The 18,030-nt window shown below is 36.1% G+C and overlaps 1 protein-coding gene across 1 annotated transcript; it reads right to left on the minus strand.

Moving 5' to 3' along the window:
- Window positions 1–15,656: 15,656 nt before the first annotated feature.
- Window positions 15,657–16,703, minus strand: LOC149242755 (F-box/kelch-repeat protein At2g44130-like). Its single transcript, XM_089370995.1, has one exon. The coding sequence runs from the start codon at window positions 16,701–16,703 to the stop codon at window positions 15,657–15,659; it is 1,047 nt and encodes a 348-aa protein (XP_089227121.1).
- Between the last annotated feature and the right edge of the window lie 1,327 nt (window positions 16,704–18,030).

The following is an 18,030-nucleotide window of genomic DNA, read 5'->3' on the forward strand; positions in this document are numbered from 1 at the left end:
CTTCGTTGAAAACCAACTTTCTTAAGGTAATCATCCATCTTTGCTTACCAGGCTCGGGGAGCTTGTTTTAACCCATATAAAGCCTTGATCAATTTGCAGACTTTATGTTCTTGTCCTTCCACTTCAAAACCTGGTGGTTGGGTCATACACACGTCCTCCTGTAAATCCCTGTTGAGAAAAGCACTTTTCACATCCATTTGATGAACTTTCCATCCTTTTTGAGCGGCCAATGCAAGTGTTAATTGGATGGTGTTCCATTTAGCTGTTGGAGCAAAGGTTTCTTCATGATCAATGCCTTCCTGCTGCGCAAAACCTTTTGCAACAAGTCGTGCTTTATACTTGTCAAGTTCACCCTTCTGATTATACTTAATTCTGTAAACCGATTTGCTTCCTATGGGTTTCACATTTGCAGGACATTCAACAAGTTTCCAAGTGTTGTTATCAATTACTACTTTATATTCTTCAACCGTAGCCTGTTTCCATTCTTTATGTTTTACTGCCTCTTTGTATGTGGAAGGTTCAGTAAAATCATTTGCTATCAAGGCAAAATTGCCTTCACTTCTATGTGCCCTTTTGGTGCCAGTTTTATTCTGTTCATCAGGCTTTTCATCTTTCAAAAGTTGAACTACCCATTTCGGAAGTTAGTGCTCACTTGTTTGTGCTTCTGTAAAGTCCCCATCATTATAAAGAGGATTAATATAAACTGATGTACGTCGTTCAGGTGAAGAATGTGGAGATTGACTGTCTGAAGAACTGTTGCTGCTTGGAGATGCGGATGAACTGCCAGAAGACCCAGATGATGTTGTTGATGTAGTTGGACTGGATGACTCATCTTCAGAGGAAGGAAAATCAAGTTCATACCAATTTGGTGAAGTTGGTTGACTTTGCATTTGTCCATTTCTTTTACTTCCCTTAGTTTCTAATTTGTGAAGAAGATTTTCAATTTCTTCAGCACTCTTACTCTCTGTTTCATCAAAAATGACATCCCTGCTCACAATGAATTTTCCATTGGTCAAAAGACGATACCCTTTCTTCTCATCAAAATAGCCAATCATTATGAATTTTAAACTTCTTGAGTCAAGATTAGTTCGTTTTTCTTTCGAAACTAAGGCATAACGCACTGATCCAAAAACTCTAAGATGTTTAACTCGAGGTTTGAAACCAAACCAAGCTTCATAAGGTGTGATTCCGTCTAAAGAAGCAGTTGGAGATCTGTTTCTTAAGTAAACAGCTGTATGAATTGCTTCCGCCCAATATGTTGGACTCAACCTCTTGAAGGTTAACATGGATCTCGCCATTCCTAACAAAGTGCGATTCATTCTTTCGACTACTCCATTTTGCTGTGGAGTGTAAACATTAGTGAGATGTCGTCTTATGCCATTTTCACTGCAATAAGTTTTGAATTCATTTGAAGTGAATTCTCCCCCATTATCCGTCCTGAGAGTACCTATCTTTTCGTTGACTTCATTTTCAACAAGTTGGCGAAATTTTTTAAACTTATCAAATGCTTCTGACTTGTTCTTCAAGAAGTAAACCCAAGTCATTCTGCTGAAATCATCAATGAATAGTAAGAAATATTTCCAAATGAAGTTTGTAGTGGAAACAAACATCACTGTGAACTAGTTGTAGCCGCCTGTTTGCACGCCATGAACTTGTTGGAAAACTTTCTCGGTTTTGTTTGCCATAAATGCAAGCCTCACATTTTGCATTTTCCTTTTTGAATGTGGGAAGTCCTTTAACCATTCCTTGTTTCTGCAATTGAGAAAGACTCTCAAAATTGAAATGTCCATATCTTACATGCCATAGTCTGATAGGTGAAATATCTGTAGTCACTGCCCCTGCAAAATCAGAATGCCTTGGAATAACTGTCCCTTTCATCCGTAACAGTTTTCCATCTTCATAACCTGTCATAACTGTTTTCAAGTTCTGTTTCACTGAATTAATCTTCACTAAACCATCTTCCCTGATGTCCTGCTTGTCGAATCGTGACTAAAGAGAACAAATTTTTCTTGAAACTAGGTACATACCATACATTGGAAATCAATTTTTCTCCAATGTCAGGGAGAAAAACTTTTACGACTCATTTTCCGTAAGGAGTATGTTTTGTATCATCAGCAAGAAAAATTGAATTAAGTTGGCATTCTTGAAAATTCCAGAAAAAATCACGTCGACAAGTCATGTGCTGAGTTGCCCCGGAATCCAAGATCTAGGCATCTTCATAGTCACTTATAAGATGAGATGAAATTTGTGATGCTGGTGAGGAAGTAAAAACATATTCAGAGCTATCTTCATCTTGATCATTTGCAAATTGTGCTGAATGCTGCTAAAACTTGGGAATTTTATTAAGTGATGTTCGACAATCTTCAGCATAATGGCCAACTTTGTTACATCTTCGACATACAATTTGACTTAAGTCTCTTCCTCGTCCTGAAGATTGTCCTTTGCCTCTGCTTTGACCTCTAGTTTGAGATTGTCCTCTACCTTGACTATTATACCCTTGTCCTTGAAAATTGCCTCTTGCTTGGTTGTTTCCTCTACCTTGAAAATTATTTCTTCCTCCTCTGTTAAAATTGTTGCCTCTGCTTTGGCTTCGACCTCGATTATGTGATGCTTGATTATGATTCCATCTGCCTCTTCCTCGAGAACTATTTGCTGATGACTTACTTGTGCTGAAAAACATCTTCACCAACTTTCTTCTTCTTCCCAAAAGTTTTATCATGTTGACTTAACATTTCACAAAGTTCATCAAACTTTAGTTTTTCTCATTTCCCAGTTACTTGTAAAGTTTCTAAAAAATGCGTATAGGAAGAAGGAAGCCCAACAATTACAATTGTGACCATAAAGCTATCATCAATTGCGGGAAAACCAGCATTAATAATTTCCTGCTTAATATTCTTAAGTCTGGAGAGATATTCAAGAATATCACCATCTTCAGTTAATTTTTTTTGCAACAATTTTAACTGTAGATCAACCTTCTTTGATTCTGGGTGAGTATCAAAGAGGTCTTTAAAAGTTTTCAAGGCAATCCATGCATCTGTGGCATTCTCTATATGTACATACATTTCATCATTCACAGACGATTTAATAAGAGCTAAGGCTTTAGCATTCTTGATTTCCCATTTTGCCAGTGGATCTGCATCTGTGGGTTTATTCGTCTTTACATCTCCATCACATATTCCTTGCCATAATTCATTGTAAATGAGTGTGCTTTCAATAAGACGATGCCACGTTTTATAAGATTTGGTGCCTTCAAGTTTGTCGGAATCAGAAAATAAGTTAATCAACTTAGACATTTTTAGCGTTGAAGAGATGCACCAAGAAGCAGAACAGAAAGTACAAGATAGTTAGCACAACACACCACGCAAAAATCACGATCTATCGGGGCTTGGCCTTGACCCTCGAATAGTCGTCAAAACAGGAGAATATTGACTGAGCTTTGCACTTGGCTCTAGTCAATTTCTCAAATTTTTACAGGGCAACTTTCAAAATTTGACTTTTTACAATGGTGCTTTTGCAAAATCTATTAAAAAAATTTACCCCCCCTCAAAGTAAAATTACTTTGAGTTACAATTATCTTCTTCAAAAAAATTACAAACAAAAATCTCCTTATTGCTCCAAAAATTACAAATTGCTATTGCACCTTATTTCTCCACTAAAATACAAAATTTCAAAATATAATTACACCTTATCACTCCATAAAAAAAACAAAACTCCACTTATCACTTCATTAACATTACAAAATAAAAAATATTCCATCTCTCTCCAGCAAAGATTCACCTTTTTTTTTTTTAAAACTGTCGAACGCTGGATCTTTTCACTTGTCAAATGCTACTGAGCTATAGGTCCCTGAGTGCCGTGCAAATTTTAAACACGTTCCATGCCATTACAATTCCAGATCTTTGCATACCCAGAGCGAAACCACATATTAATCCCTATCCAGCTACAATCCTCAAGTAGCCAGATATTGCTGCAACGTATATCGGCAGCTATAAATGCAACATTGCTTTGGCCCACAGATTAAAGAAAAATGCACACAACTACACCTTCCCTTAAAGCACATGAGCGTCAAAATGTCAACAGAAATCTTCAAGAATCATTTTCCCTAAAAAAAATTGCTGGATCTGAAGAATAACCTCAAAAGAATTAAGTGCTCTGAAGATCTTTTGCAAGGCAATTCAACAGAAGGCTCGGATCATTAAATCTTTAGCCGAATCAAGAAATTTGACGCCCTGGCGCTTAGTGAAATAAGCAAGCCGAGCGATTAAATTAATAATTAAGAGATCCAGAAATCCCCGTAAAGATCAAAGGAAACCTCTATATCTTCCTCTACATAAAGTCAAATTCCTCTCCAAATCACAATAATAATAAAATGCAATATTAACCTTCTGGAAAACACCTGCTACTGCCCAATGCCCCATCTATCGCAAATATACACAAAATAATTTCGAAGTCGACAGGGAAATATTTACCAAATGTGAAGAAAAAAAATCATATCCAGAACTCCCTATCCATTTAACATAATAGGCAACATAATTTCTAAATTGACACGTAAGGATTTATCAGAACGTCATGAAAACCACATCTTGCAAACTCATGCTTACAGTGGGGTAGACGTCTGTGCTTCCATTTTATTGCTACTGCTTCACGATTGTTACGAGTTTCTTTAAGATGCATGCGACAATTTGGAGAACAAATCCACGTCTTTTAGGTAAACCGCTTTTCTAAAGTGGCAGAATCCATTTTTGAGCTTCTGAACTGGATCCACAAGCACCTCATCCAATCTCTGGGTCACGTCTTCCGCTGCGACCTGTTGTCGCAATCCATCAGTGATTTCCTGGATTTTCTTAGCAGCGACAGAATACAGATCCGGGGATTGACTCAATAATTTATTGAGAAGATCCACAGCTTCATTATAATTTATTGAGGGTCTTCACCACTTCCAACGTTTAGATCGGATCGGCTCCGATGGCCAACCACGCAACTGTTGTTGTTCCAAGAAATTTTCGATTGCTGGAAGAGCTAGAACAATCCCAGCGATCCACTTATCCTTTCAATGATTTGCTGGCCAACTGAATGGAGTTTTCCAGGACTTTGTTGAGTTGGAATCTCCTCAAATCCACTGCAACATTACTGAAGCTCTGATACCACAATAATGGCAGAAGTGTCCTCAAACACGTAATTTTATTAATCAGAAAAAAAAACAATTACATAATTGATTTTTCAAGAGTTTACACCCGAACAACCAAACACTCTTGCAATGAGCTATTTATAAGCTCCATGTCCTAACTACCTCTAATTATGGATCACTTACAAGTGTCCATTTACAATAAATTCTATTCAAACCAACTAGCTAACTAATCTCCTATAATAGAGCCTAAGATACGACTCATTTGGAGAGTCATATCTTGTTACAACAATATACTAATTCTAATTGTCTCTAAAATAATTAATCATTCTAGAATAATTATTAATTTAATTTCTTAAATTAATAATTATTTTATTTCAATTTTATAACCTATGATAATAAAGTATTTTTGGATCATCTAACAAGTGACAAGTGCTCAGATGGACCCTTTCCTTTAAGGAGTCTGAAAAGGAATGAAAGAGACTACTCTGGAAATCTAGACAGAGGGATTACCAAACCAATCACAAAACTGCAGAATACTTTTTACGGTACGGGAGTCAATATTCCCGAATGTTGTGTTTAGTGCATTGTGATCGATAGGGCGGCAGACACGGCTTCCTATGGATAAAGGATAAAGCCTATTGTGGTCTCCTAATATATACTCGACGGTACGTGGGAGGAAAAGTCTATACTAGCACTTATCGTCTCAAAGTGGAGGAATCAGCCAACCAGTAATGAAAACAATAGTTACCAGGCTTTACGACGCTGGAATACGTCTCTAGCCTAGACTTCTAAATGTTGTGCGTTAGGTTCCAAAGCGTTTTTAGATTCAAGAAATTTATTTTACAGTTGATCTTAGTTAAGAAATTTTCCTTTCAGGTTGATCGCATGATGTAGATGTACAATTCCTAAAATGCAATCAAAGATGATAAACAATCATTTAATCTTCTTTTTGCAATGAAAATCCTAGCTACTAAGGAAAGAGAGATGATATTCTTTCAACATAGAGAAAAGAGCACAGACTATATGCACTATCCTAAATCAAACCAACAAATAGTCTAAATGCAAATTCACATGCATGCATTTGTTTTCAGCCATCTTAATGTGTGAATGATAAAAAGAAAGCTAAGTGCAAATCTGAATTATTTTTCAAACTGACATTACTAACAAGTTTATTTTCAAGACAAAATGAAGACAATGACGACACTTTGCGATTTGGAATTGAAAACTTACTTTCGACACTTGAAAAACTATCAATTCAAATCAAATACAAGAGTAACAGTGTAATCGACTATCAAGAACAATCAGATTCTCTTCTATGACTGAAAATGACACTTGCAACACTTCCAAATCAAGAAACAACAGTTCAATTACACTACTTCTCTGTGAAAGTGAACTGAAAATGGATCACAATACATAAAAAATTTTACAGTTCTTTGCACAATGGAGGCGGAATAATGGTAATGAAGGGGGTTTCAATAGAGGTATACTGACTACCGACAACAAAACTCCTAAATAGATCTGAAAAGAGTGAACACAGAAACCAAAATCTAAGAGAAGAAGAGGTCTTGTTTGATCAGCGCACCTGTAACACAGGGAAAGTGAGATGCAGCACACCTACTACACTCGGGAAGTGCGATGCATCCAGATTCCAAAGAAGAGACAATGCGATGGTCTAGGGACGAGACTTCAACTGGGTTCTGGGTCACAGTTTGTAGCTCTATTTAGGGATTTAGGCCGAGCAAGTGGTAATCAGTAAATAAATCACAAGGGTAGATCTAAGGAAGTTACTAGAGCCACCACAAGGGCAATTAGAGAGTTTGTAAATCAATTGTTCAGTTCATAAACAAAACTCGAAGATAGACTGAAGCATCATTGATCTGCTTTGCACTTGCATAGCAAATGCAGTTTGAAGGCTAGCTTCCTTGACTTCAGGCTCCATCTGTAAGTTTATAAAGAAAACAATTATAGACAAAAAAACAATATATTCGCTCCCCAGTGGAAATCTAGTGCCTATACAGAGATGCTAGTCCCACTAAGGCTAGTAGATACCTTAGAAACAAACAAACTAAAACCACTTCCTTCTGATAGACCTTTTCCACTCACTTCCTCGTCTACCCAGACTCAAAGAGAACCTGTGGGATCAAAGTAGCATAACACTATCCAAGAACATAGATCTACTATCATAAACAATATAGGACTAGATATATATTGACCACACAAATGCATACATCATCAATCATACAAGAATGTGGAGGAAAACTTGAATAGCTTTATTAATAATCAAGAATAGCAAAGAGGATTACAACCAATTTTTTTGACCCAACATCATCCTCTCAGCAAGAAAGCCCTTCTTTACCTCATGAAAAGCTTAGATCACCCAACACTATGATGTTACACCAAGAAACCAACAACACTTCCTTACAAGATACAAAATTCCAGCCCCTAGATCTCTGGGATGAGGGATCCATATATAGATGTTTGCAAGGGGGGTGAGTCAGCTTTTGAGATTTGATTAGTGTCCTCTCTTTGATAGTTCTTGATTCTACTTGGAGATTGATGATCTCTTACTCATCCCTGCATGAATGCAAAGAGGCAAGTGTCACAGGAGAAGTTTCTGGAAGATTCCATGATCCTCCACCTTGTAGATTGACCCTACAATTTGTCCACTCTCGCCCATCATACCCCATAGAAGGGCTTTTCAGTATGCATCACACCTCCCGTGTGCATTTAGGTGGGATGCAACACACTTTGACCATGGAGCAGGTGAGATGGTCCAGTTTTGACCAGTTCTGAGTAGTTTTTCATGGAGAACTTCTGGGAGATGCTGTAATCAGTTGACCTTGTTCTTTTAGGGGTTAGAACAAAACTTTTAGGGACTTAGGAGCCCTTGGTTTATGGACATTTATGATTGGGTTTGCAGTGCCCAAAACTATCTATAACAACGGTGCCAAAATGTCAAGCAATAAAAAGGGTCTTTTTCACCTCCATTTACCCTACATTAATTGTCAATCCAGGAACGATTTGTTATTTCAAAGAGTGTACTTAGTTTGAGGCGGTCATTTCTCAGAGTAATGCTAGTAGTATAGTTCTCTCAATACAAGAGTAAATAGATGCTTGAAATGAAATCTATTTTCAGAAGGAAACAAGGAATTCAAATCATGTGTTCAGAAAGCGACAACAATTTATCAGTCAAGGGTACAGTAACAGTAACTCTTCCCTCTGTAAACTGATGCAATTAAAGAAGCACTCAAAAGAAGGATCATCAAACTAGGAACTAGATAGAATAGGTCAATTTTCACTACAGTTTCAAACCTTCTACACACCAAAGCAATGATGATCTTCAAATAGCAAGAAACGGAACAACAACTATCTTTATGAATAAGATTGAACAACATCACCTTAACCTATGAATGCAACAATAATTATAATCTACGGAAACTAAGTAATAGCTTCCGATTTGAACATCAATCAGAAATGGAACAGTGAACTCTCAGAAATAAAGTATGTAGCAGCAATTGAAATCAAAATGTATAGCTACCCAAGTTAAACGCGCAACACACTTAGTCAGTAAAAGGAACAGTAATCAAAGCTCGATATAGTACACATGAATCACAGCTATAGAATAGCAACAATTGTAATGGAACAAAAATTGTTTCAGAACGGCATTGTTTTCAGAACAACAATGGTAACAAGGCAGTAATTCCAATTAAACAGCCACGATTTTAAGTGTAAATCATGCAGTAGTACTGATTCAAGAAAATACAGCTCGGTTAATCTATAAGGAACAACAATGCTATGCGATTTGTCGGGGGGAACACTAATGTGATGCAGAGTTAGAATGATAACATAGCATTCTTGTTGTGAGTAATAGTAATATTTAATCAAGTATAACAGAGTTGATATGTAAAACAATAAAGCGCTTTAGATTACTGAGCAGAGTGAAAGAAAGAAATCAAACCACACATGAATGATAAATATGATACAGGAGCAAGTGATTCACCAGGGCCGAGTCCTTAGCCTCTAGGGACTCACTGCTTTAGGCTACTCCAGAATGAACGATAGAACAACAACCAGGTTTTTATATTGAAATATGAAACGGAGTTGCGAGGACTCGCTCTTCAAAGAGAGTCGATGATCAAAGTTCAAGTACCAAAGAAAATTTCAAAAAAATAATAATAGTCTTCTCCCCCCAAGCTAATAGTGCTACCCATTTTTATAATAGCCAAATGACGATATTAACAATGTAGAAGATCATTAAGATAGCAATCCCTCAGGATCAAAGGATCCTAAGGGATTCGTCAAGATGTTAACTTGCAATTATCTTCTTGTTCTTTTGTTGGAGATCTCCTTTTCCTTTTTCCGGCTGTTAGAGTCTAATTTGAATTGCCTTGTTTGAGTGCAGTTCCCTGCCAAAGGGACAACAATTGACTTGTTCTCGTTCTTTTGATTGGGATGACAATCCTCTGTTCTCTCCTCTTCCTACATAGAAAAAGGGTAATTATTAGTCATTTCATATACCATATAAACCTTCTAGATTTTATCATATTTTCTACCATATGCGTAGCTCTTGATGTGAAAAGGTTTTGAATCTTGAAGAAAAGATAACAAGGTAAACGAAAATAACATACCTTCTCTGATGCCCAACAACAATTATGAATTGTATCAGAAAGTTTCTCATTATGATAGGCCACTCGATGCCCATGTTGCTCAGGACTATATCAATATCATAGTCTAAGGCGTCTGTCTCGATTTCAAATTGTCGTTTTAGGTCTTGTAGTGTGAGTACTGATGTAGAGTAGAGGCTGTGCTTCAACTCAACGAATGCCTTCTGTTGGTAGAATCCTGACATGAACCTCCGATAAAAAATTGCAAGGCCCAAAAAGTTGTGATGCTCTATTATAGTGGTCGGGGCTGGCCACACTCATCAATGATGTAACCCAAGTATTGGACCTCGCTCATGCCAAAGGTGGATTTCTCCAAGTTTGCACACAGTTTGTGCTACCAAAGGGTTTGAAGGACCTCTTACATGTGATGCAAGTCTTCTTCCAAACACTTGCTCAAGATGAGGATGTCGTCCACATAAACCACCACAAATGAGTTTTTGAAGGGCTACAAGATGTCATGCTTTAGCCTCATAAAAGTAGTAGGGGAAATTGTCAACGTGAAGGGCATAACCAACCATTCAAAAAGGCCTTCCTTGGATTTAAATGTTCTCTTCCATACATATGTGGAATCTATTGGAACCTAGTGATAACCAAGCTTTAGATCGATCTTGCTGAAATACTTGGCCCCCTCAAGCTAGTGTAGGAGGTCATCAATATGTGGGATTGGATACTTGTTCATGGAAGTGATTTTTCTTAGTTCCCAATAATCAATGAAAAATCTCCACGTCTCATCCTTCTTCTATACAAGTACAATCAGGCTCCCACAAGGGGAAGAAATTGGCCGAATGTGCCCTTTTTGCAACAACTTTTTGATTTAAGAGAGTTTAGGCTTCTGTGATCCATATTAAGTTAGAGAAAGATTTCGGCGAAAATCACATGGAATGTCATTTGTCGACGCGTTTCGAACCAACCAGTGTGGTTCATCGTCAGGACAAGTTGAAGAACCGATCTAGCTTAGCATGTTATATAGACCGAGCAGAGCCTCCAACGGCTAGTTTTACCAACCGCTAATATTGACCAAAGGACCAGGACTGCTTGATTTCTTCATTTTCCATAATGAAGTGGCGATACATTGACCCATTGGGTAGAGGTGATCCCGGGTTCAGATTGATTAAATGCTTGACCTCACAATGAAAGGGTACCCCTATGGGTGAGGAGAAGATGTCCCTGTATTCTTCGATGATTGTATCCACATGCTTTCTTCTACTCCTTGGATGAACCCTTGGTGAGGGCCATGGATGTGGCTACAAACTTCCCCTTACTTTGAGAGTGAATGAGAAAGGAATCAAATTTCCTATTCTCGGAGATGACCTCAGTGCATTGTTTAGGAGAGGTCAAAGAGATGGCGATAAGTGGGGCTACCTCCGGTATCTTATATAACTTAGTACCCAATGAAATAATAAGAGAGAGAGGTTTAGACTCATTTCACCTTAATCACTATGGTTTTGCAAAAACAAATCCTAACCATTGTATGTTTCCTTTAGGATCTTGATTGTTCCTTTGAAATAAGTGTGGTAGCACTTGAGCATAACGTGCTCTATAGGTGTGTGTTTGATTCATCCCACTCATTATCAACAACTTAAATAAAAACTAGATGTATGTAGGAACCTACATAGGAAGTGTTTAGGAAATTGAAAGAGGAACAAGAGGGGTAGTTGTTTTGATATGATCGAAAAATATAGGGGCTTATTGGAGTATGCCTAACCCCACACAAATACCTACCCAATACTTTAATGCATCTCATTGTTAGTAAAAATCCATGTCATAGTTCACAATGGTATATTCCAGTAACATTATCAAGTCTACCATGGTATGTTGATACATAGTTATCTATGTGTAAATTTGATATATACAATTATTAATTATACTGCCTTAAGTAGCAATAGTCTGAGCTCTAGTGTACAAGAACTGGTTGGAGAACTAACCCAACTATTTCTCATGAAGGAAGATGGATAGATGGGGACCTTGGAAAAGATTCCAATTTAATCAATGCAACTATAATATACTATAAGTTGGAATCCTAATACACGTGTTAGGGTAAAACACCGTACATGTATAGTTGTAACTTTTAGACGAATAGGTTCTATAGATTCTATCATGAAGGAATCAAGGTACAGACAATTCTAATGGAATGCATCAAATTTGAAGGGCCAAGGAATATTACTTCTTGAGCCTTCTTAACCATAAGCTACATAGCTCAACGTATTTGTGAACTAACACAAGACGTTTAAAGTTTTGGACTAGTAATTGCAAAAAATAAATAGAATGTGAAAATGGGTGGATCACATTAATAAAAGAGTTATGCTTGAGAGGAAATATAACCAAAAATACATCCATTATGAAAACACACCAACTATAAAGGTCTCCATTCATCCATATACTAATAGGTAAAGAGATAAAGAGAAACAAATATGATGCACTAGACTCACCAATGTCAATTAGATCATTTAGAGGATAAAATGGGAGTGGAAGTTAAAACATTTATCCTTTTAACATTAACGTAAATGTATTCTATATATGGATATTTCTAGTATGCATCCCTATCAAAAGCATAGGTAAAATAAAACAGAAATACTTGAACATGTAAATGGTGATATCATATTCCTACCAATAAAGGAAGAGATATAAATGAATTTGTCCAGTAAGTTTCAATGGAAAAAAAAAACAACAAGAGGGTAGACACTTGGTATCAAAGTTTTCGGTTCAATATTGAGCTTATGGAAAACCTTCAATTGCAAGGGAGAAAGTGTGGGAAATGTATAATAAGAAAAGAGGTGATTCCACTCTTAATTCTAATTGTAGTGCGAAGAAAAATTGAGTACAAGTTGTTGCAGGGAGTCCAAGGAAGGAAAAACAAAATCCATTGGTTGCAAATTGGAGTATCTAAGCCTAAAATGATGAAGGCCTAATGTTAGACACAAAATTTTACTACAATAGATTTTCTATAATTGACGTAAAAGGGAAATATGTATTTTTTGTTATACATGATATATAGTAAATATTAAATATCTCACAGATATCAAGGCAACAAAATCCCTAATTCAAATTTCACCTCTTATTTTTCAAAAATAAAAATAAAACTTAAAACATGTCAAGAAAATAACTGACATCACACTAAGACGAAAAGAATGTCATATTGATACAGAAGAATTAAGATTTCTGTTAGAACCAATGTGGGCATACCATCTCCCATTTACTTATATAGGCAGAGGAGTCTCCTGTGCCCTTCCTATGTAACAAGTGATGGAACTTAATATTTATTTTAATATAACATAACATTTAATTCAGAATGAGGGAAACACTAAAAAATAATATTGATTTCTAGTATGGTCAAGATTGAAATTACAAGTGAAAAAAATTGTAACGTGGTCTTAGAATTTTGAATTAAGGGATGAATCACACATATTTTATGGTAAGAAGTGAGTATCAAACTGGGTAATGCGAATCTTCAAAAACAATATTTTCATATTTAGTATAAGTTGCGTTATCATTATTCCAATATGCCTATAAATGTTAAGTGTGAAGCCAAATTCATGGAGGATTCTGGATCACTAGGATTCTAGATCCTTCTACACTACTAGTAGTTTCTAGAATCACATGCAGGATTCTAGATCCTCCTACACCGCCAGTGGTTTTTATGTCATTCTAGATCTCCATCTGAATCACATACAAGATTCTAGATCCTTCTTCTGCCTTTATAAATTTGCAATTTCTCTAGCCAATGAAAGCAAGCCAAGGCCCAATCTTGTTATGTAATGCAAAGTGATTTCTATTCTCGAGTGATTATTTTATCCATTCCATTGTTTCTGACTAAGTAATCTTGTTGTTCCTCAATTTTTTTGTCTTTGAGTATAAATCTGTTGTGTTATGTATGCTCTGGTCTAACAATTGGTATCAGAGTTAGGTTCAAACATCCACTGTGCAAGCCAGTTAGTGTCATCGCCTTGCTCTAGCAGCGTTCGTTAAAACGTTGGTTGTTACCCCTGGAGCTAGTAGTGACATGTGTTGGAGGAAGAACAGTTATCCTTGGAAAATATCCACAGAAATAGGAATCTTGCTCATATGCTCACTAAGATTCTATGACGAAATAAACATGAGTTATGTAAAGGCATGGTAGGACTTGACGTGACTTGATCACTCTTATTTGGTTTCAAGTGGGAAGAATGTTAAGTGTGAAGCCAAATTCATTAAGGATTCTACAAGGATATTTCTAGATCTCTAGGATTCTAGATCCTTCTAGTAGTTTCTAGAATCACATGCAGGATTCTAGATCCTCCTACACGGCTAGTGGTTTCTAGTTCATTCTAGATCTCCATCTGAATCACATACATGATTCTAGATCCTTCTTCTGCCTCTATAAATTTGTAATTTCTCTGGCCAAGGAAAGCAAGCCAGGGCCCAAGCCTGTTATGTAATGCAAAGTGATTTCTATTCTGCAGTGATTGTTTTATCCATTCCATTGTTTCTAAGTAAGTAATCTTGTTGTTTCTCCATTTGTCTGTCTCTGAGTATAAATCAGATGTGCGTTATGCATGCTCTGTTCTAACAATAAATACATTAAATAGGACAATCCTCTGCTATGGTAGATATTACTAATAAGGAAGTAGGATCTAGAGTCTTTTTGTTTTGTACAAGAGATTTATCTATTCAATACCAACTAATTGTTCAATTTCAATGTTAGGAGAAAGGTGAATGAAAGATCAATCTAGAAAATAATACTAAAATATTATAATCCAAAAAATAAAATGGGAGGGGAATGAAGCACATTCAATATCCCTTTCTAATAGATATTTTTAGGGGATAGTTATTTACCTAGATTACAAAGAACCAAAGGGTATCTGGCTATTATGCACCTCTAAAGTATTTTTCTTTCTAGAAATCCATATTATCCTAAGAAAGGTTCTTGATTTGGTGGTGATCTTAATTTTTTCTTAGGGGTTAATGAAATATTGAATTTTCTTTTTTTGGGGCTACTTAGACAAATGGTTTAATAGATATCCATCTTGAAAATATTTAAATGACTTGGAGAAACTAGAATGTTGGTAATTCTAGAGTGTCTAAAAGGTTAGACTCGATACTCCATTTAGATTCTTTCTTGGAGGATAATATAAAGATAAAGCAATGGATTTATTCAAGAGGTAAATCAGATGTGTACCTAATTCTTTTGAAAATAGCCTCCATTATGAGCAAGGATCACATATATTTTAAGGTAAGTTCCCAATAGCTAAAATATTCTATATACATTCAAGCCATAAAGGATGTTCGGTGGCCTTAAGACCACATTATATTAGAATTCCATCTATTTCAATTCCATAAAAATCTGAGGACATAGTAGCAACAACAATGACTTGTATATTTAGAAATTAAAAAAAACAATATAGCTCTCTGAGATATTAAGGCCTAGATTCAAAATTGTTTGCTAAATGAGGATATGGGTTATCTTCCTAAGAATGAGATTTAAGGTATTTCCAATAGTGTCAAAAAAAACAAGACTCTCTAAGGGGAATTTGAAAAAAAATTTCACAATCCTAATTTTTTTTTTATTAAAACAAGACTCTTTAATTCTATACTACAGAATATTTTTTTTGAAATAATAAATAAATTCAACACTCTCAACATCTCTTATTCAATCTTTACAAACTAAACCACTTTTAAAATTTCATACATAAGTTTTGAACAAAATTGACAACGGAAAAACACAGAAAAAGACCATTTCTTGTACTAGCCGGACTAAGCAATAACTGATATAGAGTTGCGTAAACACAGAAAAAGACCATTTCTTGTACTAGCCGGACTAAGCAATAACTGATATAGAATTGAACGCAACACAATGATTAAAGTGGGCGCGCATCTAAAAATTACTTTCAAATCTCCACGGTCGCTGCAGATAGGATCATGCCCGCAAAGTCCTCCCCACAATCACGGTGAAGTTCCATGAACTGCCTGGTTGACATATTGAACAGATAAGAGATGTGGTTGGAACGCGGTCGCTCGCCCACTCCGCTTACAAAAATTTGGTTGCGCCACAATGTAGCGCACATAAAAAGCTCCAGATGGTGGGGATTCGGAAGAGTAGCTACAACACTCCAAACGTCCTTCTCAACATCGTACCTCTCCACCTGTTGTTCGGTGAACACGTGCAACTCGGAAGAAGAAGATGAAATCACACAACTTCTCAATAATCCTCCCACGAAATTCCACCAATGTGCCCTCATTTTCCACGTTCCCTCACTCGGATCGAAAACTTCTGCAGGTTGGCCTCCGCGTAACACCATGAATTTGCCATCCACGAACACACCGCGGCATCCATGGCCGTGGGGTTCGATCATAGGAGGCAAAATTGTCCACTTGTCTTTCACCACGTCATATGCTTCTGCAGCTGCAAGAGGGCTACCACGCTCGTCGATCCCGCCAGCGACGTAAACAAGTCCGGTGGAAGAAGAGACAGAGCAGGCAAATAATGATCGAGCTGTGGGGATGTCAGCTCCGCGGCGCCATCTCGCAGACTCAAAGTCGTAAATATAAATACTCTTCGTAAAACTTTCATCGGACGGTTGGAATCCGCCTATGAGAAGTAGCTTCCGATTCACAGCTACGCACTGACACCATATTGGTATTTCAGTATTGTGGGGATCATCAATTGGAGGTAGCCTTTGCCAGGTGCCGTTCACAGGGTCGTATACCGTTACTACAAGGAGAGGGTGAGGGTTCATATCTCTGTGATTCCTGATATCTCTTTGAACCAGGCAAATAAGCTGCTCGCTCGTCCCACATTTCTTCCTGTCAGCATAGAACGTTGGGCTACGGACCATAGCCTCCCAGCTATTGGACACAGCTTTCAGCGTATCGTGTGATGTATAAGGCATCCTTAGCAAACACTGCCTAACGACATCCATCGGAATAGCGTCCATTAGGGCACCCTATACACACCGATTTCCTGATCCTTCGAGTTTACCCAAAGCTTTACCACACACAAAGAAGTAAACAATATGGAGGACGGTAACTCAAAATATAAAAGTGCCATCAAATATATAGTGTGGATGTTGGGAAAACTAATTTCAAACCGACCAGAAACGGAGTTAATTGATAAACTATGTTATTTATTGGTAATATGAAAATATATAATTTTTTAATTCGCAATATAATTATTTAATATAAATTTTACCGGTCAACAACTTGGCATGGCAATGCTTTATGTAAGAATGTTTTATTTAAATTATATAAAGTCTATTTATATAGATAAATTAACTCGAATGGATTTAGTTAGTTGAGTAATTTAAGGGTTTTTAATAAATCAATTAGTACTTAACCCAATTTATAATAATAATAATAATAATTTATAATAATAATATTAATTTATAATAATAATAATAATATTATTATAATAATATTATTATAATAATAATATTAATTTATAATAATAATAATAATATTAATTTATTATAATAATAATAATAATAATAATAAGAATAATAATAGTATTTTCAATTCATTTTATTTTATATATATTTAATATTATTGTTTTATATTTAGAATTTTTCATTTTAGGTGTGTATTTATTTATTGTTATTAATTATAATATGATGAGGATAAAATATCAATAATATTGTCTTGTACTTATACCGAGGTTGTTATTTTACTTACCATTCATGTAGTACTTATCCTTCTCTAGAATGTAGTGCTTCCATTATCGGCAAGCCTACACGATGGAATACATATCTTTATCATAGGTGGGGTAAATGTCAAGTAGTAAAAAGGGTCTTTTTCACCTTTATTTACCCTACATTAATTTTCAATCCAGGAACGATTTGTTATTTCAAAGAGTGTACTCAGTTTGAGGCGGTCAATTATCAGAGTAATGCTAGTAGTATAGTGCTCTCAATACAAGAGTAAATGAATTCTTGAAATGTAATCTATTTGTGGAAAGAAACCTCGAATTCAAATCGTGTGTTAAGAAAGCTACAACAATTTATTAGTCGATGGTACAGTAACAATAACTCTTCCCTCTGTAAACTGATGCAATTAAAGAAGCACTCACAAGAAGGATCGTCAAACTGGGAACTAGACAGTATAGGTCAATGTTCACTATAGTTTCAAACCTTCTGCACACCAAAGAAATGATGATCTTCAAATAGCAAGAAATGGAACATCAACTATCTTTATGAATAATATTGAACAGCAACACCTTAACCTATGAATGCAACAATAATTATAATCTACGAGAACTAAGTAACAGCT

Source organism: Pinus tabuliformis, chromosome 8 (genome assembly GCF_031772625.1).
Source record: "Pinus tabuliformis cultivar Carrire ecotype Pingquan chromosome 8, CPIR1, whole genome shotgun sequence".
Classification (NCBI taxonomy): Eukaryota; Viridiplantae; Streptophyta; class Pinopsida; order Pinales; family Pinaceae; genus Pinus; species Pinus tabuliformis.